Below are 25,334 nucleotides of genomic sequence, written 5' to 3' on the forward strand. Positions count from 1 at the left end.
ATTGTAACCAAAAAATTGTAATCATAAAATTGATAAATCCAGTATAGTAAAACATGAATAACCAATCATTCTTAATATGAAAAATGTTTTAGAAATTATCATGATTTTGTGTGTAGTAATGTTAAAAACCCGTGTATGAATTTCAAAATATTACAAGTTATGTTTATTAATACAATTCTGATTTAATAGTTATGTATTCTTTTTTTTCTAAACATATACCATTTATACAAAAATCTACAAATATATTTACAAATATAAGAGGATGAACTGAACTACATGAAATTAAGAAAACAATAATCCAATATTAGCATAAAATTTAAATAATAGATGTAATTTAACATATCAAAATAAATATTTGAAATAATACAAAATATTATATGTGAAATCACATATCCAATTAATATGGGAAGATAATACATAATATATTTTTATTATACATTAAAATTACAAAATAACTTAACAATTATAACCAATTAAATTTTTTTATTAATTATTTTAATTCAATTAGTACGTAAATGTTATACCCGTGCATGAACACGGGAAAATCAATTAGTTTGTTCAGAATTAGCCCCACACAACCATGATGTATTTTATTGAATTGTTTCTCATCGAAACAATGAACCGTGAAAAAAAAAATAGAGTATCTAGTTGACTAATATCAAACCATAATCAATATATTTATACTGCTGGCCTAATTTTGAGCACAGTTAAGCTAGTTAACAATTATTTATAGTTTTGTGAAGTATTTTTTTTAACCCATATATATATATATGAAATAGCTGGACTTTTTGGAAGCGCGGTCATAAGTCATAACCATTTATCCATCTCTAAATTATTGCCGCCGGCGTATAACGATGCTTCATTTTTATTATTAATGCATACGTTGCACTTATATTATAATCTATAAAGGGGTAGACAAAAATACGAAACAAGACTTCAAATTTTGGCGTGGCTGGCGACTAAATCATGCCCAAATTAATAGACACGTGCTGGAATTGAAGATGCATGCACTTTCTTGCTTTCGGAATGAGGTATAAAAGTGCAGCATGAAAAGAAGATTCTACATCTTTTCTAAAAATAAATTTGTTATATGGTCAAGTTTTGATTTAAAGTGTAACACCCCAAAACCAGCCCATTTAAATTTTTTAAATGCTAATGGGTTCTCTGCAGCCCAATTAGAAAACCCTAGGGTTTTCCCCACCGCTTCCCCTATAAAAGCAAGCCTCCACTTCTTTTTCTCTCATCAGAAATCTAGAAGCGAAACTCTACAGAGAATCCCCGGAGACTGGAAGCCCTAGCCGTCGACTCTTTCTCTCTCTTCCGCGCCGTCTCTCCCCTCTTTCTCTCTCTTCGCCGCGTCTCTCTTTCCTCTCTCTCCTCGCCGCGACTCCTTCTCTCCTCTTCTCTCTCTCGGCCGTGTCTCTCTCCTCGCCGTGAGCAGCCGCGAGTGGTGGTGGTGGCCGCGTGTCGTCACAGATCTCAGATCCCGTTTTCTCTTACCTCCTTTTCTCAGATCCAGATCCAAATCTAGACTAAGGTGAGGTGTTCTATTTCAGATCTTGTTCATGATCTTGTATACTGTTGAATGAGGAATTAGGATGGTTTAGATCTTGATTGATGTTAGGTTGATAGATCATACTGCATAAGAACGCTCGCACTGATTAAGGACAGTAAACGGATTGTTGTGTTACTCGAATGATGAATGTTTGGTTGGTCGATGATCTATTCTTGATTGTGGTTGAAAGCTAGGATGCTTAGAAAGAATTAAAAGTAGGTTAATAGTAAACGTTAACCGGTTGATTAGATGAATGGTAGGACATCCGTGAGATGGTTGTTTACTGAATTGTGTGTGACACCGAGAACGGGTGGCGTCTAGAAATGAAAGTAAAGAAAGAGTCTAAAGGATAAGGAAAAGGAAATGATAAGAAAAAGGAAAGAAAATGATTGATTAGAAAGTACCCGGAAAGGGTGGAATAAATGACCCAAGAAGGGGGGAATAAATGACCTAAGAAGGGTGGAATAAATGACCCAAGAAGGGTGGGATAAAGTACCCGGGGAAGGGTGGAAAGAAATGAAACGCGGCGGCCGTAGCGTTCAAAAACGGCGGAGATGCGGGGCCATAGCATCCGATAAAAATGGCAGGGTAAGAATAGAGGCGCCGGTAAGATTGAGTCACGCCGAGTCTTGGCGGGAAGGGGTCGTAATACACTGCAAAGGCGGTCCGAACCCGAGGAACTGGGCGGCGGGCCTACCAGGGCAGGCGACTTCACAGGAAGCAGCAAGAAAAGGGGAGGAATGGTCCGCTTGAGCTGTGTAGGTCCTAAAGTCCTAGGATGATGGGAGGTCTTAAATAATAAACCGTATTCTATGATTGAGTGATGACTGAGTTCATTACAGTGCTTGATTGTGAAATGAAACTTATTAACTAGCTGATAGGTTGCATCGACTGAGTGTAGTGACTCGACGGTTCTCGTTTCGCATTGAGCCGTATAGAGGCTCATGGGGGAGACTGGTCTAGAATCGCCTCACTGAGTATTAGTACTCACCCCTCTTTTCCCTCTCCCATTTTGCAGAACTATTACGTGGAAATGTCAACGGTAAGGAAGGAAATGCAACTGAAACTCATGGGACCAGAAACGGGACACACGGAGATGTCGGGAAACAGACATGTGTGTCCTAAACCCCGTGCCCTGGAACCCCGGTCGGAAATGGGAAGGGGCGGGTGTTGCAATTGGTATCAGAGCCAGGTTAAGGTCCCTTAATACTAACTTAAGGGATCAGCATTTCTCACCGTTGCCCATTTCCCTTATGGTTCGGTTCGACCGTCATAGCTAATGTTGAAGGAGAATTCGAACGGCTCAGAGTTTCCGGCCGAGATCGGGTTAACAAAAAGTCTTCGTACTGCGGTGTAGTGGAGTTTCAGAGGTTCAGAAATGGGTAACAAGGAGTTGTAAGGCAAGTATACAGAGGGATTAGTCGCCTAGCACGTCAAGTCAAAGGGGTAATGGAAATCCGGACATTCGAGCTGGAGGGAAGCGGCTCGCGGACGACACCGCCCCACACCGGGCCGGGGAGGCCGGGGAAGGAGAGACGGACGCAAGGCCGGGGCGTGCGCAACTTCACGGAGGGATTAAACCCTGCAAAGAAATGGACTTCTGGCATTCAGATATCACAGTGAAGCTTGTTCCCAGTAAAAAAAAAAAAAAAAAAAAAAAAAAAAAAAAAAAAAAAAAAAATATGGGCGCGGGTCCCACCATCAGGGCGTGGGCCCGCCGACGAGGAAGGAGCAACCCGGGGCGGCCAAGGGACGGACGGACGAGTAGTGGGAGAAAACCGATTTCAGATTGTGAGGACCAAACTAAGGATCTTCTTGGGGTAAAAAGGATGATGGAGGATCATCTTGGGGTAAAAAGGACGATGGAGGATCATCTTGGGGTAAAAAGGGATGATGGAGAGTCATCTTGGAGCAGAATGCAAAATGTTAATAAGGATATGGGATCTTCATAGGGTAAAAAGGCTGACTGTAAAAAAGGGTCATCTTGGGGCAAAAAGGGATGATAAGAACCACATTGGGATTTTGTCTGCTAAAGCAGCTCTAGTTTGAGAATTGATTGAAAACTGCCAACTATGCATGTCTACTATTAGGTACTGATCAGGTCTTTGATTTTACGCTGCAGGATGTCTTCACCAGTGCATCACGAGCTCGGAGAAAGACGCATGCGCTATGGACCAAAAGGGACAAGGGCTTACGCCCGCAAGCCCTACCTTGACGCTTGGGGCGATGTGGTACCTGCACTCTTCCCAGACGAGGAGGAAATGGAGTTCGCAGAGCCGCCGAACGCCCCCATTCAGGAGACGACCGTGAGTCGTCGGATTTTGATGCCCCATTTCCAGCGGGCAGCCGAGTACAGGCGATTGTACCAGGGTCAGGGTACTTTCCAGTTTGCACCTGAAGTTGACACGACGCCGCCCACAAGGGGCCGAGGGCGCCCCAGGAAGTCGGGGCCGACCAGGGCAGGTCCGGGGCCGATCAGGATGGAGGACAGTGTACCAACGAGAAAACGTGGACGTCCAAGAAAGATTCCGAGCATTGATGCAGGGAGTCTGAGGAGCATAACCGGAATGTGTCGGTGTGGAACATTGACGCAGGCCAGGCAAGGACCGCGCTCAGTCCGGGAGTACACAGAGGAATTCCTGGAGTCAGCCAAAAGATGCAAGCCCAAGACAGCGGAGGATTGGTGCCGGTGGTACAAGGCAGGACTCCGCGAGGAGATTCAGGGCAGGCTGATTGGTGTGGTGGAACCATTGGAATTCGCCTTGGTGAACCGGATGGCCGGTCAGGCAATGGAGGCTGAACGGACACTTACTCGTCGGGTCGTCGCTATCACGAGCTCTGAGGAGGACGTAGAGGTGGAAGAGGATCCATCGGAGGACTCAGACTGGGAAGAGGAGCCGGCGTCGCCGACGGGGAGTGGCCGAGCGGCTGGTCCTAAGCCGGACGGGGAGCAGAAGTCTCCAGTTCGAAGTGGCTAGCTGTGATTCCAGAGTCAGCTAGTAGGAGTAGGACATGGTTTTCTTCTTTGGTTTTAGCTTTTCTTTTCTTGTTATAGGGGTATTCGCGGATTTTGGCGATACCTTGAGGCCTATCTATTTATTGTAGTCCTACTCCATTTCATTTATTAAATTCATTGTTGGTTTTAAATGATCTTGAGCCAGTAGGATGTCATTTCGTGCTTCCCTTGTTTGTGTTTGGAAACTCACCCCGGTTTTGGGATGTTAAGTTCGAACTGAAGATTTGGAATTCGGGACGAATTCCGAATAAGAGGGGGAGAATTGTAACACCCCAAAACCAGCCCATTTAAATTTTTTAAATGCTAATGGGTTCTCTGCAGCCCAATTAGAAAACCCTAGGGTTTTCCCCACCGCTTCCCCTATAAAAGCAAGCCTCCACTTCTTTTTCTCTCATCAGAAATCTAGAAGCGAAACTCTGCAGAGAATCCCCGGAGACTGGAAGCCCTAGCCGTCGACTCTTTCTCTCTCTTCCGCGCCGTCTCTCCCCTCTTTCTCTCTCTTTGCCGCGTATCTCTTTCCTCTCTCTCCTCGCCGCGACTCCTTCTCTCCTCTTCTCTCTCTCGGCCGTGTCTCTCTCCTCGCCGTGAGCAGCCGCGAGTGGTGGTGGTGGCCGCGTGTCGTCACAGATCTCAGATCCCGTTTTCTCTTACCTCCTTTTCTCAGATCCAGATCCAAATCTAGGCTAAGGTGAGGTGTTCTATTCCAGATCTTGTTCATGATCTTGTATACTGTTGAATGAGGAATTAGGATGGTTTAGATCTTGATTGATGTTAGGTTGATAGATCATACTGCATAAGAACGCTCGCACTGATTAAGGACAGTAAACGGATTGTTGTGTTACTCGAATGATGAATGTTTGGTTGGTCGATGATCTATTCTTGATTGTGGTTGAAAGCTAGGATGCTTAGAAAGAATTAAAAGTAGGTTAATAGTAAACGTTAACCGGTTGATTAGATGAATGGTAGGACATCCGTGAGATGGTTGTTTACTGAATTGTGTGTGACACCGAGAACGGGTGGCGTCTAGAAATGAAAGTAAAGAAAGAGTCTAAAGGATAAGGAAAAGGAAATGATAAGAAAAAGGAAAGAAAATGATTGATTAGAAAGTACCCGGAAAGGGTGGAATAAATGACCCAAGAAGGGGGGGAATAAATGACCCAAGAAGGGTGGAATAAATGACCCAAGAAGGGTGGGATAAAGTACCCGGGGAAGGGTGGAAAGAAATGAAACGCGGCGGCCGTAGCGTTCAAAAACGGCGGAGATGCGGGGCCATAGCATCCGATAAAAATGGCAGGGTAAGAATAGAGGCGCCGGTAAGATTGAGTCACGCCGAGTCTTGGCGGGAAGGGGTCGTAATACACTGCAAAGGCGGTCCGAACCCGAGGAACTGGGCGGCGGGCCTACCAGGGCAGGCGACTTCACAGGAAGCAGCAAGAAAAGGGGAGGAATGGTCCGCTTGAGCTGTGTAGGTCCTAAAGTCCTAGGATGATGGGAGGTCTTAAATAATAAACCGTATTCTATGATTGAGTGATGACTGAGTTCATTACAGTGCTTGATTGTGAAATGAAACTTATTAACTAGCTGATAGGTTGCATCGACTGAGTGTAGTGACTAGACGGTTCTCGTTTCGCATTGAGCCGTATAGAGGCTCATGGGGGAGACTGGTCTAGAATCGCCTCACTGAGTATTAGTACTCACCCCTCTTTTCCCTCTCCCATTTTGCAGAACTATTACGTGGAAATGTCAACGGTAAGGAAGGAAATGCAACTGAAACTCATGGGACCAGAAACGGGACACACAGAGATGTCGGGAAACAGACATGTGTGTCCTAAACCCCGTGCCCTGGAACCCCGGTCGAAAATGGGAAGGGGCGGGTGTTTCATAAAGACTTTATTTGGTGTAAACTAAAAATTTTTATTTTAAAACTTAGATTATAATGCTTTGGAGTAGAAAGTTGGCGACTCCAGCCAAAAACACAATGCTTTTATCACAACTTTTCTTCAAACCTAGCAATATGGAAAATTAAATTTGATGCTGCAGATTATTGGATCATACGTACATAAATTTATCGAAATCATAATATTGCTGAGAGTATGTATCTATATTCAGTGCCGTCCCGTAGTCGAGAGTGGCCTAAAGCAAAAAAAAATTGTGCGTCCTTTTACGTAAGATACAAACGGTAAATAGTACCACAAACAATACAAAAAAGCTTAAAATAATAATAAATTTAGTTAGCATAGGAAGTATGTTGAATAAGATAAAATGGAATCAGGATGTGATAACATAAAGTCAAACGAGGTAACAATTTGTCCAAAAAATTATATGAAATATGAAGCCTTATTTTTACTATATAAAATGTGGCCTCAAGCAAGTGCTTCACTTGCCTTATGGCAGGGACGGGACTGTCTATATTCCAATAAAGGTTTGGTTCTTTGAATTCAAGTATTTTGTAAACACATAAGTTTTGTTAAGAAAACAGTAAAACTAACAAAATGTAATAGCTTCAAACACCAAAAGTATTATTAGAATTTATAAAGCATACATCATTTCTTTAGCAAGTTGAACCATTATTATAAATACTAGCACTAGATTTTTTAACCGCGCTACGCGCGGATAAGATATTATATGTATTTCTCAATTCTAAAAAATAATGTATAATATTGTATTATATTATTTAAAAAATATAAAATATGACTACATAACATAAATATATTTTTTAAATTTTCTTTGTGGAAATCATTATGTTGCTTGATTGTTGTACTTGATTCACATATTTGCATAGATATTTGTGATAGATGAATAACTATATTTTTATTATCAGTAAATAATATATATTTATTATATAATATAAGAAAAATAAAATTATTTACTTTTTAAACAAACTTGTCTCATGTTGGGGACTCGGTTATAGACATATCATATACGAATGAGACATTTTTACAGTTATCAATCTTCTTAACATTGAAAAAACAAATCTACATATCAAAACAATATCTCATACGATCTATTTGTGGAATAATTACTCTGAAGAAATTGAATTTAGGCATCAAAAAGGACTGAAAATGTATGTGCATATATGTTATCTAAGTCTGCTTCACAAAGTACTATTCATAGTTCATATATCATTAATGTCCATCCTATTTTTTTGTACACCATTTCTTAAACATCTTGAAATAACTGATGCTAATTAATAATAAACTTTTTGCTGGAAAAAAAATCAAATTTGTCTAATTATCGCTTAAATATTTTATTAATATGGTCTAAGAAGCTTTTAAGTGATATCATAGTTTAATTTATTAGTTTTTTTGTTAATTTTTAGAGGTTTTTGTATTTAAGATTTTTTTCCATATTAAGCTTTTATTTCTTTCACAGAATTGATATATATATATATATATATATATATCATAAAAATTACCATCAAATCAGTTTTACTTATTTATTATTTTGTTTTAACAAAAATACACTTTTTAAATAATTTAATTTAAAATAAAATTATATATTAATTTGCTGTATTTTAACAATTTCATTGATTTAATTAATTTTCTTTGGTGGATAACTTAAAAAGTTTTCATATGAATCGGGGAAAGTAAATTTATGTTGTTATATTATATTTATTTTGTGTATATAGAATCTATATATAATTCTAGTGTAATAAAGAAAGAACATTATTTTTTTGTAACTTCAAAAAGATACATTATTACAATTTAAAATGAATCAAAATTGAAGAAAATGGTAATTAAATATTTGTAAATCTAATTGTTTAGTTGGATTCTCATGAAAAAAAAATCGATTGGTTAAACAAATGTTTCAAAATTTGTTGTGGTATTGTTTTGTCTATAAATTATAAAATTTATTGAATTAATATATTTAATTATTGCATCCTTAAATAATATTTTATTAAGACATTAGAAAAATATGTTTTGAGTTGTTTTGTCAAATTGTACAAAAATCTATGCTTTTTCATATTTGTAACTTCAAAAAGATACATTATGATAATTTGAAATTAATCAAAATTGAATAAAATGGTAATTAAATATTTGTAAATCTAATTATTTTTTTATCTTGTTTAGTTGGATTCTCATGAAAAAAAATCGATAGGTTAAACAAATGTTTCAAAATTTGTTGTGTTATTGTTTTGTCTATAAATTACAAAATTTATTGAATTAATATATTTAATTATTGCACCCTTAAATAATATTTTATTAAGACATTAGAGAAGTATGTTATGAGTTGTTTTGTCAAAATTTTACAAAAATCTATGTTTTTTCATATTTGTCACGAAAATTTATATGTTATACTTACTTTTACAAAATTCTTAACTTTGTCACGAAAACAAAAATCTATGCTTTTTCATACTTGTCAACGTTCTCACACTTTCTAAGAATATATTAGCTTAGTCACTTACTTATTTTTTTTTTTACAAAATAAAGTATCGGAGTCTTGAAAGTTGAATTCGTATTATTGTAAATGTACATAAGAGTTTGTGATTATATACTTAGTGGTTCTTGTATATGTGTCCAAGAAAGTTTCAATGGCTTAGTGGTAACTGTCCTATATATATATCATACTAACCCGGGTTCGATTCTCACCTTCGCATTGTTTTTTTATTTTTTACGAAAAAAATGAGATGACATGGCAATTTCGGGTTCTCTGATTGGTTGATTTTTCTATCCTATGTGGACACCCTCTCCATGGCTTATATCCCCCTTTTAGTATAGTATAGATGATTAAAACCAACCACTAGATTTGCTGGAATTTCATAATTTCCCAATCAAACAATTCATTCTCCTTCTGTTAGAGCATTATAATGAGTAGGGACACTGAATAGCATGCATGTCTGGATTTTCTTGGTCGTGAGGAAGAAAGAGTTTTTTTGACCAAAATAACCTGGTTTACCTTTGACCCTAGCAGGCTAGCAGGCCCGGACAAAAAGTGAAACTATAGAGATTAAAACAAACAAGTGAAAAGAGAAGTGTTTTTTTTTTTGGCAACGAAAAGAGAAGAAAGTTCATGCACCCGTCTCTCTTGCTAGTTGCTACATGTTATTATTATATTCTCAAGTTGCGTTATAAGCCAATTATATTTCAATGGTCCACCATTATAGGCACATCCCACTCAAACTGTTTTTAAAAAGAAAAACTAAATATTTAAATAACCACTTTATTAGTTTGGTACATCCTCTTAAACTATTCTTAATTATCTCTCAAGAAGTTCACAAACAAAAGATTACCCCTCTAAGCTTTTATTTAATTAATTTTTATGAGTATCACACATATCCAATTTCTAAAATGTCTGATTAATCCTGGAATGATTGAATTCGAATATATCTTCTTACAATATTTTATGCTCTCTAAACTTCTATATATGTATATGTTTTTATTTAATTATCAATGTACATGGTCACCTTACAAAAGATGATTACTCTCATAAAGTGATAAAACTGCCATCGTAAATATTCATACCAATTGCATACATTAAAAATCCGAGGTTTTTTGAACCTTTAAAACCTAAAAACTCTACTGGCGACCGAGATGCATGCTCTTGAGAAACAAAAGCCAACGTGGCAAATATATGCCATGTCATCAAAATGATGACCTCATGTATTTTGTCGGAAACACGCCGCCGTACGTCAATCCCTCAATCTTGGTCTTGTCCCTCGTGGAACAATGCACCTACTTATGTGTATCTATTGATCGTATTAGAGATAGATCTTATTACGTATTACCTTCTTTTTTGGCTTCTTTCTATTATATTATCCCCATTTTGCGTTTTCGGAATAAATAATTATTGGAGGCAGCCTTGCTATCAATTTGACCCAATGATATAAAAAATTTAGATGTTTTTTTATCTGATACGTACGTTCCACATCTCGTATATATATGCTATATACTTCCCAAACTTATAACCACTTAATAACGAGATCTAAACAAAGAAAACCGTTTGAAAGAAAAAAAAGTGAAAATGGAGTTTCAAACTAGCTTCTTTTCTGAAAACCAAAGTCAAGACTCTTCTACAACAACATCATGGAGCTCACAAGAATCGTTCTTGTGGGAAGATAATTTATTACATGATCAATCCTTCCTCTCAGTTAGCCCTTCCTATTACTTTGATGACTTCTCCACATTTGAAGAATCAATCATCAAAGAAGAAGAAGGTGCAACCGTTGCTGCCAACAAGCAGGAGGAGGAGAGATCATACAGAGGAGTGAGGAAGAGGCCGTGGGGGAAATACGCAGCGGAGATAAGAGACTCATCGAGGAAAGGTATAAGAGTGTGGCTCGGTACGTTCGACACTGCGGAAGAGGCGGCTCTCGCTTATGATCAGGCGGCTTTTGCTTTGAAAGGCCACCTCGCAGTACTCAACTTCCCCGTTGAAGTTGTTAAGGAGTCTCTCTGGAACATGGAGAATGTGAATTTCAACGATGGAGAGTCTCCGGTGATAGCTTTGAAGAGAAAACACTCCATGAGAAACCGGCCTAGAGGAAAGAAGAAGTCTTCTCCTTCTTCTTCGTCTTCTTGTTCCTCGTACTCTTCTTCTTCTTCGTCTTACTCTTCTTCTTTGTCGTCAAGAAATAGAGAACAGAGTATTGTTACGGATCAAGAAACAGAGGTTGTGGTTTTTGAGGATTTGGGTGCTGAATACTTAGAAGAGCTTATGAGATTATGTTCATGATCATCACTACTTCCACTATTTCATGAAATTTGAGTGAGCTCTGTTTGTTTTTTTAAATATAGTTTATTGTTGTTCAATGAAAGTTTTGGAAGAGATGTGTTGGCGATGTTGGAAGTGTATCGACAGTTTGTAAATCACTCTACCTTAATGCTTATAATTTCTTAATATATTTTAATGTGTAGTTATTAGCTAATATTTATATTTAATCAATATTTTTATACAAATATTAAATGTTATAAGGTAAACATATCATATATATATAGTTCAAAAAAAACATACCATATATAATGACAATATTATTGGATAACAATAAACTATGCCATATATACTACATTTATAAAGTAAACATCTATATGGTATATTGGATAACAATAGGTTCCGAATGGTAATTGCGGGTAGAACGGTGCGGAACAAGCGGTTTAACTGCGGTCCGGTTCTCACAGTTATAAAAACGTATAGATATATAGTATATGTAAAGATTTTTGTTGCGGTACGGTGCGAAACGGTTTGTAATATCCAAAATCTATATTAAACTATGTTATAAAGTAAATATAGTACATGTGTGAATGTTTTTTAATATTAAATCATAGTTGAAACGATCAACTCTTAAATCTTTATTTTAAAGGTTTTGCTTCCATTAGAATAAAATGTATGGTTAGAGATGCTCTAACAAACTTAGTGTCGCTATTTTAATGAAATTATCATCAATCTTATCAAAGTGCAATTCTAAGTTGATCAAACAGAAATAAATTTAAACATTGTTTTAAATGTATTTAGGTTTAGTAATAAACCTGCAAAGAGTTTTTAGCAAAAAAAAAAAAAGAAAAACAACAACAACGATTCTTACTAAGGATAAATGGGTAATGTAATAAATTTGAGTGCAAATTTTCATCCTGAAACCAATATCTAGAAAAAATATTGGTAACATGAGTTACCATTAAATTAGTTTGAATTAAAAGTTTAATTCTAACCACGTGCTAATGGTACATTGGTAAAACTCAACCTGGGAAGTTATGGGTTCAAGTGCTGTTGGGAAGTGATTATCTCGAGGAACCTTCGGGTCCAATACAGAGAAGCCTGCTATCGTGTGGCTACTGGTGGAATTTACATGAGGTGATCACCAGCTCTCCTGAATGCTTCGGCGGGCTCCCCGGCTAAGCTCCGGTGGACGGTCATTGCCGTTAGTCGGATCTTCTCGAGGCTCCGGTTACCAGAATCATCAAAAAAAAAGAATTTAATTCTTTGATAACTCAAAAATGTCACCAATCATGAATTAAATCGAAATTTTAGGCTCCGATTGATGACATATAGTATCAACTTTACGTTATCATAAACGTTATAATTCAATATAAATTATAGTAAGAAAATAGGGGGATTTACCAAATATGATTCAAAGCTTGATTTTGATTGCAAAAGTATACCCAAACTTGAATCAAATGCAAAAGTAACTCAAAAGCCTTGTGAAATTACAGCCAACCCCTTGTGACCAAACAAAAAACAGAATTCATTTTTACGAATATATCCGCGCTAAGTCTTCTGAGTCTTCTGTTAAGTCTTCTGGACGATGTCCACAGAAGTCGTCTGGTATAGTTGATCTTAAAAATAATTTATAAATTTTGTAAAAAATATTTTGAAAAGCGAAAAATTAAATCATGTAATTATAAACAGTTTTAAGTGATATAAATTAAGATATAATAAAATTGAATTATTTTCAACATAGGCGAGTGAAAGTAGTGAATCATGATATTCTTTGGTCTAGGGTTAGACAACATATGTTGTAGTATTGTATGTATTATTAGGGTTAGATTTTGGAAAGCTTAAATTTTTTTTTGAAAAATTAAATTTTTATCTACATGTGATAATTTATGTGTATAGTAAACAATTTTTAAGTTTAATTTGATTTTATGAAGTGCTTAGTTAGTTAAGTTAATTTAGTTTAGGGGTTATGTTTAGGGTATAGACGACTAACATGTAAGTCGTCTGGGAAGTCTTCTAACTCCCGCTAAAAATATTTTAGATTCCCGCTAAAAATATTGAAGTCTTCTCGCCGACTTACAAGTAAGTCGTGTAGCAAGTCTTCTGATCCAAAATATTTAACCTTATTGAAATTTTTATCTCCATATATAAAGAAAAATTTACACATTCTCTGTCCTCCTCTCAAATGGTTTCAACAAAAATGATATGTTCCTCATTCTAAAACTCTCCAACATTTCTCTAATCTCTTTGAACTAATAAACACCAAACTTTATATAAATTTATTGTTTTTGTCTCATGTGTTTCTCACTAATTTATCTGTTTTGCAGGTTTTTCATCACATGATTCTCATCTTCCACTCATTTAAAGGTGATTTATTAATTTTAGATATGTATTTTTGTGTGTTCTATAAAGGTAGATCTATCTGATATTCCACTCATTTTCTCTGTTTTTAAGCCATTTGAACGTCTTTGGAGATGCAGGTTTTTCAGATCTGGAAGACTTCTGGGCTAGAAGACTTCCAGACGACTTTCAGAAAGTTTTCCAGACGACTTCCAGGAAGTCTTCTGGCGGAGTCTTCTCCCATGTCTCCCTTTCATAATAGATCTGAGCGTTTTGGTAAGTTCTTATGTCTGAGTTTTCTTCATTTGGTAACCTCGTATTGCATAAAATTCATACATTTTTTTCCAAACTAAGAATCTCCAAACCCACTCTAATCTATTTGACTTGAATACACTAAACTTTATATAAATTTTTCATTTTTGTCTCATCTCTTTCTCACTAATCTATCTTTTTGTTGCATGTTTTAATCAGATGGTTCTCATCTTCCACTTGGATGTGTACTTTGTGTGTTCTATAAAAGTATGTCTATCTAATTTTTCACTCATTTTCTCTGTTTTTAAGCTATTTGAACGTTTTTTATATGATATGCAGGTTTTTCAGATCTGAGTTTGATATACATGTTTTTCAGATCTGGATCAGACTTTGGAAGACCTATGGAAACTCTTCTCGGAGGTCTTCTGAAATATAATGCGCTAGAAGACTTCCAGTCTTCCAGACGACTTCAAAAAAGTCATCCAGACGACTTCAAAAAAGTCTTCCAGACGACTTCAAAGAAGTCTTCCAGACGACTTCAAAGAAGTCTTCCAGATGACTTCCAAGAAGTCTTCTGGCGGGGTCTTCTTCCATATCAAATGGAGTCTAAGCTTGTCTTTGTAGAGGAATGATCTATGATAGTTTTGTTTGTGGTATGTTTTGTGATTTGCATGTGTACTCCTTTAGTTGTGACTTTTTTTGTAAATTTGAAGAGATATTAATGAAAAAGTTTGGTAAATATGTTCATTTTCCACAACATTATCTTGCCAAAATTACTTGACATAACTGAAGTTTCAATAGCAAAACACAATAACACAAAAATTAATCAAATTTATTACAACTAAGAGAGAAGAATTCTCAAGAAAACTTAGTCAAATTCACAAAAGACAAAACATTACATAAGTTCAAAGCTAGAACACTTTCATTAGATACATAAGTAAAAAGTATATCTTATGATTTGAGAAGACACATTAAACCATGTTACTTGATATTCTTGAAGTTACTTAACACTTTTGAAAATTAAATAAACATATCTTAAAGTTACTTAACAAATTTACAAAAACTAACGTAGAAGACTTCCACGGAAGTCTTCTCAATTAGCTAGAAACTTTACTAAGCATGAATGTTAACCTCATATAAATATCACCAATTAAGTTATAAATTTCATTCAGTAGCCCCAATATTGACTAATATACATGAATTAATAAAAAAAAAATTAAAAAGTCTTTTACTAGTTAGTCCATTTATAAACTATTGGTTCTATTTAAACTATCTAAGATTATTTCTATAATTTAATTGCTAAATTTATTTGGTACTAAAGGTTTTTACATACATTAAATTATATGTAAATGTTGTCCCAAGAAAAAAGTTGTCAAAAAAAATTTTATATGTAAATATATATGTACATTTTGGTAGAATATTTACATAATTATATTACTTTATTTCCTTAATTTTAGTTTAATTTAATTTACTTAGTTTAATATATTTTAAATTTAATCAATTTTATAATAAATTTAATTATTATTTATAATTTTTTGTTAACATATTAAGTTATTATTGTTAAATGTTATTATTACTGATATTTATATTATATATATATATATATGTATACATATACTGCAATTTATACATCAAAAACGTTACGAGTCAATAAGTAAAAAAAAATTTTAACTCATATTTTTCCAAATAAAACTACAATTTCTTCCAAATGATTTTTACTGAAACTAACAGCCCACCGAATTATTAGATCTACAGCAACTCAATTTTAATATTATTTATTTATGGGGTAACCAAAAAAATATTAAAACTATTTATTTTGGATTAACTTTATGGGGTAACCAGAAATTTATTAAAATAACTTATGGGTAACTAAAAAATTTGGGAGCTATTTGAATTTATTTAGAAGTTTCAAAATGACTCACTTTAATGAAAACTTTCTGTAAAATTATGGATTAAAAAAAAAAGATATATCTAAATATCAACATTTTGGATAATAAAGATTTTATGTGACCAAAAAAAAAAAAAAAAAAGAAAAGCAGAAGATTATATGTTCGGTAGGAATCTGAACCGTACACGCCGACAAATAGCCATTACCCGAACATAACTCACTTTAGACCTAACCCTTTACCCCTAAATGATCAAAGCCAGATTCCAATCTCCAACCTGATGGCAGAATATCTATCGTTAATTTTCTATAGGATTTGTAATCCCAAAAGCAGGTATGTGACTGAAGGCTAAGATTTGCCGATTCCTTGTTTGTTTTAGGATTGTGTCGTGTTTGATGGATAAAACGTGATGAGAGTAGATTTGGGTGTCGATGACAAAAACATGTCTGATTTTATGGACAATTGTTTAAATTTTGACGCAGGTATGATTACGAAGAAATGGCGGAAGCTCGAGCAGAGGCAGAACGCAGGGGGTTTGAGGCAGAGCTCAAGAGGTTGAGAACAATCTCAGAAGCAGAGGAATTGAGGTTTGTTCTTTCTTTCAATGCCTTATTCACAGGGCATTAAGTGTGTGTTTATGATGATTTGCTCGGTGTTGTTCAGGTTGAAAACACAGTTAAAAAGAGTTGAGGCAGAGCGCAAGAGGTTTGGGGCAGAAGTGAATAGGTTGAGAAGAATCATCTTAGAAAACAACAATAGTGGAGGACCCCCCGAGTTTTGTCTTCCCTCGGATCTTTTAGCTGTGATACTGTCCCGTCTTGCTTTGAAAGACAACATACGGTCTTCTGCCGTTTGCAAGACATGGGGTGAAATAGCTGCATCTGTTCGGGTTAGAGATCCGCCTTGCTGGCTTATGTATCTTGATCCATGTCGTAACTCGTATGGGTTCTTCGACCCAATAGAGAAGAAGAAGACAAAGGCAATGATGGTGGATCTACCCGAGTCTTGCTATATTCTTTATTCCAATGATGGGTGGTTACTCATGGAAGACAGGGCTTCACATGCCAGGCTTTTCTTCTTCAATCCTTTCACCCGAGAGCGCGTAGACCTGCCGGTGTTTGATACAGTTTTGTTGATGCAAATGCGTTTTGCTTTCTCCTGTGCTCCCACAAAGAAAGGCTGTGTGGTGTTTGGTATTACTGGTGCTAGCGTCTCGGGTCGGGAAGTCGAAATCATCACTTGGCGTCCTGGTGGTGCCTCTTCTACTACATGGGTAAAAGAGCACTTCCCAAACCCGTTTCCTTGTGACCTTGTGGATACAATAAACGTCTTATACAACACAAGGGATGGTCTCTTCTATATGTCATTGGGGATTGCGCTAGGGGTATTCGATCCGTCTGCACGTACTTGGAATCTTGTCCCTGTGCTGCAACCGATCCCATGTTTCCAGAGGCACCCGATGAGGTGGATTACTGAATATAAAGGAGAGATATTTCTTGTAGATGCATCGTCTGTGAAGCCCGTGGTGTACAGGCTTAATAACTCTTTCAAGAGGTCAGTTTGGGAGAAGAAAGAAACATTGGAGGATGGTTGCTCAATTTTTGTGAGCGATGGGTCATGCGTGATGACTTGTGGGTTAATCAGTAACATTTTGTATTTCTGGAACAATGATATCAACGACAGGCGTCCCAGTCCCACCAAGTACCAAGACTTTACTTTCAAAAAGAATCGGCCTTACAAGTATTCCTTATACAGCAGCAGTTTATGTGATGACCCTGAAGGGTTTTACTTTGAATATCGCCCCACCAATCGGAACAATGGTGTCTGGATTCAGCCGCCCCACAACATCTCTATCTTTGATTTTCCCATCCTCCCCGCAGAAGATGCCATAAATACGCGTCTATTTATCTGATTTTATATTTTGTAATAGCAGATACTCTTTTTCTTTATATTTTGCTTAATGAGTAATCCTTTTTGTTGTCATTGCTTGATGATCTTGTTTGCTTCAAAAGCAATCTCTCAGTTTCAAGCTTGATAGTCAATGAGCCAGTAAAACTGTCACTTCTCGTATACTTGTTTAGCAGTAATCAACTTCCCCGTAGAGGTTGTTAAGGAGTCTCTCTGGAACATGGAGACTAGAGGATGTGTGTCTCAACGACGGAGAGGTCACCAGTGTTCGCTTTGAAGAAAAAACACTCCATGAGAAACCGACCTAAGGAAAGAAGAAGTCTTCTCCTCCTTCTTCCTCCTTGTTGTCGGCTTCTTCTTGTTCCTCATGCTCTTCTTCTTCGTCTTACTCTTCTTTGCCGTCAAGAGTGTTGTTACGAATCAAGAAAGTAACACAGAGGTTGTGGTTTTTGAGGATTTGCGTGCTGACTGCTTAGAAGAACTTATGCGATTATGTTCATGATCCTCTTTACTTCCACAATTTCATGAAATTTGAGTGAACTGTGTTTTTTGTATATAGTTTATTGTTTATCCGATGAAAAATTCGGAAGAGATGTGATGGCGACGTTGGAAGTGTATTGATAACTATGTTAAAAAATTTAAAATATTTTTAACAGATAAATATAAATTATATTTTAAAATAAAATTTTATTAATATTGTAAATTTTCTTTTTCGTATCAGTATTTTAATATAAATTTGATTTAATTAAACATAAAAATTATATTTAAGAATATGCATGTACATATTTGAAATTATAATCTTAGATAGATTTTTCTATATATTTATATTAATTAAATATATTACATAAATTTGTAAAAGTTACATAATTACCAACAATTAAAATTAAACAATATTTATAAAATTTGTAGATATATAAGAAAATAATGATTTTACGATTAAATTTTTATAATTTTCTAAAAAAATTGTATACATTTTTGAAAATTTTAGTAATAAAATTGTATAATTTAAAAATATATAATTAAATTATATTTCGAAATTTATAATGTCATATTTGAATATATTTATTTTAATGATGATTTATGAGTTATTCCCATATTTTAAAAAAAATTCCAAAAATATAAATTGACATTAAATGTAATATATGAGTTATTACCATATATTAAAAAGTTTACCAAAAATATAAATTAACATTAAAAGCAATTGTCCATGTCATATTAAGCTATAAGACATGCCATCAATTTCAATAGACATGTCATATTTGTTTTCTGAAATTGATTGTATAAATGATATGTGGCAAAATCACTTCGCAAATATAGTATAGGGGATATGTAAATCAGTCTGCCTTAATGCTTATAATTTCTTAATATTTTTAATGAGTTCTAAAACTGTATATGTAATAATTAGCTAGTATTTTTATAATAAATCGATGGTTTTTTTTTCAATGTTAAATGTTATAAAGTAAATATAGTATATGTGTAAATGTTTAATATAAATATACCATATGTAATCCGTTATTTATTAAAAAGTAACATTTCAGAAAAGTAACATTAATTTTGTATCTTATTTATTATATGACATTGCTAACTTGGCGGTTCCAGATTTTAAATATGGTTAGTTGGTTGATCACCTTGATGATCAATCTTGTGTATCGGCTCTTGGCAAAAAGAGCTCTGCTTTTTCCGCCTTTAGCCTCCCACCTATCGCATCTACTCAATGAGAAAATGTACTGATGTTGCACTTGTTCCTCAGCTCATGAAATATGATAGAAACACAATAATAACTTATAAAATAATTAGATTTTCTTAGCGATAAGTTTTTGTAACCTTCCGGAAACATTAGTGGCCTATCACTAACCGGATCATTGAGATTTTCAGTTCTCTTTCAACATAGAAATGATGTGCATGAATGTCCAAGACCCAAAAATCTTTGAAGACATGTTTCATATCTTGAATAGTCGTAATATCCGCGGTGGAGAGGAAATAGCATTGATATTCCTCAGATATTGAAGTCTCCATCATCACCATGTTGGTTGGGGACTGGTCTAGCAATGAGTAAGTTTGAAACACAGAGTTTTGGTCCTCCTAATAACATGTTACAAAAGTAAGCTTTCACATTACCATTTGCAAATAGTAAAACATTATTCATATCAAATTCACCTTGTCCATGTCCAATGATCTTTCGCATAGAAAAAAGATCTGTTTCTCTTACGCCTTCGCATTTTCTCATGAACCGGTGCTTTTGTAACACCAAACCATGAAAAAAAACTGCATCAATTATTAAAAGGAGACTATAAGAAAACATTTCTTATACCTTGACTTTTGCAAATATAGTTTTTTTCTCTTAATATACTTTCATCTCATGAGTTCTAAAGCTATATGTGTATTTATTAGCTAGTATATTATATTAAATTTCATATTTATCTGTAATTATATTTTGTACAATATATATTTATTATTTTATCATAACTTTCAACATAAGACTGAATCATATAGGCGACTAGGAAAACGTTGTACAACAAAAAAAAACAGAACATAAGAGAGAGTTGGATATGTTATGTTTTTTTTTTTAAATACATTAAATAAAATGATCAAACATCAAAAGAAATAGTTTAATATTTATTTATTTCCATATTTGAAGTTGATGATATATAGTAAAGTATTGAATGGTTTATTTAATGTCCCTCTTTTAATAATTCTAGAAAAATCTGTCCAATTTAAAAAAAAGCGTTTTCGGTTTGACATGTAAGTATACTATTCAAAGTTGTCATTTAACCAATGTTCCATGATTAATATATAGGGGATATTATATTTCTAGCAGATTAATAGATTTTGAGATTTGTGTTTGTATTTCTGAATTATTTTTTGAGTGCAGGTATGAGTAAATTATATAACTAATGTGATGTTATTAATCCTCAAAGGAAAAACTAGCTTCAAGCCCACATAGATTAAGGCAATAATACGAAATATTACTAATGTGATATTATTAATCATCCATTATGGAAGCCATTACTAGAAAGAAGAAAACGCATTAATCACTAGTGTAGCAGTGATAGCCATTGTTAGATGAAAGAGCTTCCATGTATTGTTTCTCCAACACTTCCATAACTCTATCTGCTATGGCACTTGCATAAACACTAGACCCTTCACAAATCTGTTCATATATGTCACACTTGGTTAGTATAATACTTTTAGGTATAATAAAGGGTCATGAAATTTACTGACAAACCTTGGTGTTGAACAAGAAACTGTGGTGCTCTCCAATCTGTGCACCAGCAACATGATGAAGATCAAGCTGAAGCTGATCAATCACTTTGGAGACGAACAATAAACAGTTGATTTTCTTCTTTTGCACAATCTTGATAGTAACTTCATCGTCTATGATACGCACATCGACTTCAGTGAATTTTGATTTCCTCTTCAGCCACGAGCATCTCAAGGAACTATTCTTCTTATTGACCAAACATTGTTCTACGACTTCGCTTTGAGCGTTGTAGTTCTCATCACCAACATCCTCTTCCCCTATTTCGATTCTGCCTCTCTTGTTCCTTTGCCTTGTGATTCTTTTCTTCTCCAATAGCATCTTGAATTCCTCTATGGTCCTTAGCAACTCCTTGATGTGATCTATCGCTTCTCCAACGATTGATGCTCTATCATTCTATAGATAAAAAAACCAAGAAAGGTTCTAAAAGGTTTTAGTTCATTAAAATTGATTACTTGTTGAAGAAGTTAGGTAAATCTTGTAACCTTGGTAGGGTTCGGAATTAAGTTCTTCAAGTCACCAAACCGGTCTTTGAAGTGAACTCTTCTCTCACGTTCTGTAGGGAAGATTTTACGCTTTCTCGATCCTCTCCCTTTGCGGTTAAGACCATTCTCGGTGTTGTTGTTTTCTTCAGCATATATCAAACTGTTCACTCCATTGAACTCGGTTTGATCCTCAACTCCTAGTAGAGTCCCACTAGGAGGCTGCATAGGGAAGTTCAGATGGTAGAGCGGGTCAAAGGCAGCAGAGGCGGCAGAGGAAGATGTCATGATCATGTCGTGAAGGGTAGGTGTTGCGAAAGGTGGAAGTGAGGATCTTGGCAATTGCAAGAGGCTGAGTAGGTCAGGAGTTGTGTGATTAGGACCTAAAGTCACAAAATCTTGGTAACCGTTGTCCCAATTGTTAGACTGTGGAGCGTATGATGCATCTTGAAAGTTTTGGTGCATTAGAGTCTGGAGTTGGTGGTCACAACTAGGAGTATTGATGTGAAGCTGATGAACAGAAGCTGTGGCTGCGGCTAGGGAGCAGTCTTGTGGGCTGAGGTGAAACTCAGAGAGATCTTCAAGACTGCAGTTGCTGTTGCTTGTGCTACCGGCAACCAAGACCGGGGGCGGTGGCTCCGCCGGAGAGAAGTTCCTCTCCACCGTCATATCTGCCGGAGCATTTGGGTCAAAACACCCTATTTCTTCAAACATGTTTCCTCCTTCCATTAAACCGGGTTAAGGGCTAAGATGGTTTCAAAATCTGCAAACGAATATTATAATCAAACAGTTTCTGTTTTCCACAATATCCAAATTGTATATTGACAAGTGGAACCTAATCTCGAACAAAGATCCTATAACCATTTTATAAATAGAATTTTCTTAGCTAGTTTCATTCTTGTAGTCTATTAACATGTTATGTGAAACTAAAGTGTAAAGAGAAGATATGTTGTTACCGTCAACCGATGAACGTCGGAGAAAAAATTCCGACTAAAGCATTGGAAGAGAAGAGGTTTACTTAAATAATTCTCTCTCTGTTTCTGTCTCTGTCTCTCTTTCTTTTAGAAAAGCCTATACGTTTGTAATGTTTGAGTAACAATAAAAAGAGAGTAGGATGACAAACAAACAATTTCTTGAATTAAATAAAATTAAATTCTTGTTATATATTTGTGGTCGATCGGGGGACAAAAATGTTACGTTCAAAATAAACTCTTCTATGTTTGTTAAAATTTCAAACTAACTTATGTATTTTTTTTGCCCTAATATTCATAATCATTTTAAATATGAAATGCGTGATTCCGGCTGTGAAAATCCAGTTTCCTCAGTTTGAAAAATCCTTATTATATTTTTTGGTCGATTTGATATGTGGATAAGGAAAAATATAATATATATATGTGTGTGTGTTTGTTGTTTTTAGTTCAAATTTTAAACATAAAGCTAACTCTATATTATTTTAAAATATTGATTTGTTATATGTAAATCTTAAAAAAAATATTTGAAAGAAAATATAGTGCGCTAGAAGGTTTTTAAAAAGAATGCACCAGCCGGGAATTTGTTTCTAGTTTAGGTTCCAATTTGTTTCTGCTAACTAACCAAATTTATGACCTAACCTATTATAGTTCTTTGGCATTCTTAGTTTAAGTTACATAAATCTTTCCTTTTTTTTGTTCAACAAGTTACATAAATCTTTCCTTAATCCCTTTTTGAGCGTTGATATAGATATATGACGTATACACATACGGCATACATATTACATATATGAACTTTATATAGTTGATACTTAGGACTTTGCTGTGTACTAGTGATTTAGTTGAGTCATGTAATATATCTCTTTGGGGGCAAGACAGGCTGGTTAGTTACAGTCTGAGTTCTATGACGTGTCTCTCTTCGCGTGGGTCCCATGACGATTCTCAAAGTTTTGCCGTTTCAGAAACGCTCTTCAAGGGCAGTTTCGTCTATGCGTGATACTTTTCTGGTATTTGTGGGGCATGTTTGGAGTCATGCGATTATTAAAAAAATGTTTAGTTTTATGGTTTTTTTCTTTGGATGATTTGCTTTGTTAAACTAGTTCTTATGAGTTATGATTTATGACCATAATTAATATTTTAGAATCATCTGTAAAAAAAGTTTAATGAGTTAATTTCCCGCAACATCAAAGTAATATATATATATATAAGGTGTCTATGAAAAAATTATGATGCTTTTAAAAGAAATAGTAATCTTTCCTAATGTTATAAGGGAAAATTGTTTTTTTAGAGCAAAAAAATGGTAACTATGTCCATTTATACTAATCTATACTATTTTATGTCCCATTAGACTAATTTTTTTCAAAATGACAGTAATGCCCTTAAAATTTTAATTTTTATTCTTTTTTCGTTTTTTTTATTTTCTTGTTCCTTTTCGTTTTTTTTTATTTTTTTTTAAATATCGATTTTTTTTTTCAAAATATAAAAGTGAATATTCCCAAATATTTTGTTTCCATATTTTTAGGAACTGATTTCTTATCCGTAGAATACAACTAATATGTAGAAATCGGTTTCTACAGTTTTTTAGAATTATAGTAATGTTTAGATTTTGATTTCTACATGTTTTAGATTTATAGTAAATCTGTAGAAGTCGGTTTCTACGTGTTTTAGATTTATATTAATGTGTAGATTTTGATTTCTAAAGATTTTAGAACGATAGGTTAAGCGCGGAATGTGTATTCTAAATATTTTTAGAATACTCCTATTTACGTAGATCACGTATTCTAAACATTGTAGATTCAATGAAAAAAGTGGAATTTGTTTTCTACTTCGTAGAATATCATTTCTACTTTATTTAAAACATAATATGAAATTTATAATTTTAACTTTTTTATAACTGGAAAAAATATCACTAAGTTCATATAGGTATTTTATCGAAAGTTACTATTTTTCCAAAAAAATTTTGTTTGTAAAACTATTTATTAAATTTATTTTCAAAAATATTAAAGAGTATTATAGGAAAATATGATACAAAATATAGATTAGTCTAAAGGGACATGTTTACCATTTTTTTGCTCTAAAAAAACAGTTTTCCCAAATAATTTCCTTGTTTGTTGGGTCATGCAATTTCTGCTTCCAAGGCATAGGTAGCGGATTGTTTTTGAAGAATAAGAGCTGGGTCCCACATAATGAAGGAATATAAACAAAATCTATGCGGAAAAGGGTGTTTTCGTAAATCACAATGACAACCGGGTACTGCTAACCAGTGTGGTCCGGTTTAGTTGATGCCTTGGTAATAAACTAATAATAGTTATGGTTTACTTTCTACTGGCCCTTCCAAGGACCCACCAAAACTAGTGGCCAATCTTATACTGGGCCTTTTTGAGCTAAACAATCAATGATACAAATATCCAAATTGATGCTTTTGATAAGGAGTCAGGCGTTTAATAAGCCACGTTCCTTCATCCATAGCCAGACAAGACCGGGCCTGAACCTGAGTCCAACAGCTCAGTATCCAAACTGATGGCGTCTAACAAAACACGATCCTTCATCCATAGCCAGATAAGACCGGGCCTGAACCGAGTCCAATAGCTGAGAATCCCACTAACCGGGTGTGCTTCTATGGGATACACGTTATAAAATACTATGAAAAAATCATGTAGAACTTTTCACCACTAGTGCTACGTGATCAATGCAAGGCCAATATGTTTTCACTCAGTGGCCAAGCCCTTTAAGATAGAGCATCTCCACCGTTACAAAACATAAAAAAAAAGTCAGTTGTATGTAAGTATATTTAGGTTTTACCGTCATTTTTTTTTGAAAAATTCATGATACAACCGAGCATAAACTAGTGAGGAAGAGGAGTCATGAAGTGTGGAGAGGAATATTAATATGTGGAAAATGACGTTGCCTAGAAGCAGATGCAACAGTGAAGATGTGTTAACAATAATTTTGTTAGTTTACTTTATCTCTCGTGATAATTATATCGTGTTTCACATGGTCCCTTCTTTGATATGACTGAA

The 25,334-nt window shown here is 34.9% G+C and overlaps 3 protein-coding genes across 3 annotated transcripts; 2 read left to right on the top strand and 1 right to left on the bottom strand.

Annotated features, from left to right (window-relative positions):
* The first annotated feature begins 10,352 nt into the window (after positions 1 to 10,352).
* LOC106370163 (ethylene-responsive transcription factor ERF094-like) lies at positions 10,353 to 11,320 on the top strand. The gene has a single exon (XM_013810222.3). It carries the CDS (start codon positions 10,533 to 10,535, stop codon positions 11,241 to 11,243), a length of 711 nt encoding a protein of 236 aa, XP_013665676.1. The 5' UTR covers positions 10,353 to 10,532; the 3' UTR covers positions 11,244 to 11,320.
* A 4,484-nt stretch (positions 11,321 to 15,804) lies between these two features.
* Positions 15,805 to 17,680, top strand: LOC106371145 (F-box protein At1g49360). The gene is made up of 3 exons (XM_013811181.3): positions 15,805 to 16,030; positions 16,180 to 16,284; positions 16,361 to 17,680. The coding sequence occupies exons 1-3, from the start codon at positions 15,978 to 15,980 to the stop codon at positions 17,607 to 17,609; spliced, it is 1,407 nt and encodes a 468-aa protein (XP_013666635.1). The 5' UTR covers positions 15,805 to 15,977; the 3' UTR covers positions 17,610 to 17,680.
* Positions 17,681 to 20,484: 2,804 nt separating this feature from the next.
* LOC106370161 (transcription factor bHLH89-like) lies at positions 20,485 to 22,437 on the bottom strand. Its single transcript, XM_013810221.3, has 4 exons — positions 22,303 to 22,437; positions 21,350 to 22,109; positions 20,832 to 21,260; positions 20,485 to 20,756 (listed from the first exon to the last, which is right to left on the bottom strand). The coding sequence occupies exons 2-4, from the start codon at positions 22,073 to 22,075 to the stop codon at positions 20,634 to 20,636; spliced, it is 1,278 nt and encodes a 425-aa protein (XP_013665675.2). The 5' UTR covers positions 22,076 to 22,109; positions 22,303 to 22,437; the 3' UTR covers positions 20,485 to 20,633.
* Between the last annotated feature and the right edge of the window lie 2,897 nt (positions 22,438 to 25,334).

Source organism: Brassica napus, chromosome A10 (genome assembly GCF_020379485.1).
Source record: "Brassica napus cultivar Da-Ae chromosome A10, Da-Ae, whole genome shotgun sequence".
Lineage (NCBI taxonomy): Eukaryota > Viridiplantae > Streptophyta > Magnoliopsida > Brassicales > Brassicaceae > Brassica > Brassica napus.

What these genes read in the sequence shown, in the direction of transcription:
- LOC106370163 (XM_013810222.3), top strand. Translation starts at nt 10,533, where the DNA reads ATGGAGTTTCAAACTAGCTTCTTTTCTGAAAACCAAAGTCAAGACTCT.
- LOC106371145 (XM_013811181.3), top strand. Translation starts at nt 15,978, where the DNA reads ATGGCAGAATATCTATCGTTAATTTTCTATAGGATTTGTAATCCCAAA. An exon ending in ATTTGTAATCCCAAAAGCAG is followed by an intron (nt 16,031 to 16,179) that starts GTATGTGACTGA and finishes ATTTTGACGCAG; the next exon opens with GTATGATTACGAAGAAATGG. An exon ending in TCAGAAGCAGAGGAATTGAG is followed by an intron (nt 16,285 to 16,360) that starts GTTTGTTCTTTC and finishes GGTGTTGTTCAG; the next exon opens with GTTGAAAACACAGTTAAAAA.
- LOC106370161 (XM_013810221.3), bottom strand. Translation starts at nt 22,075, where the DNA reads ATGGAAGGAGGAAACATGTTTGAAGAAATAGGGTGTTTTGACCCAAAT. An exon ending in TAATTCCGAACCCTACCAAG is followed by an intron (nt 21,261 to 21,349) that starts GTTACAAGATTT and finishes TTTTATCTATAG; the next exon opens with AATGATAGAGCATCAATCGT. An exon ending in GTTTCTTGTTCAACACCAAG is followed by an intron (nt 20,757 to 20,831) that starts GTTTGTCAGTAA and finishes ATATATGAACAG; the next exon opens with ATTTGTGAAGGGTCTAGTGT.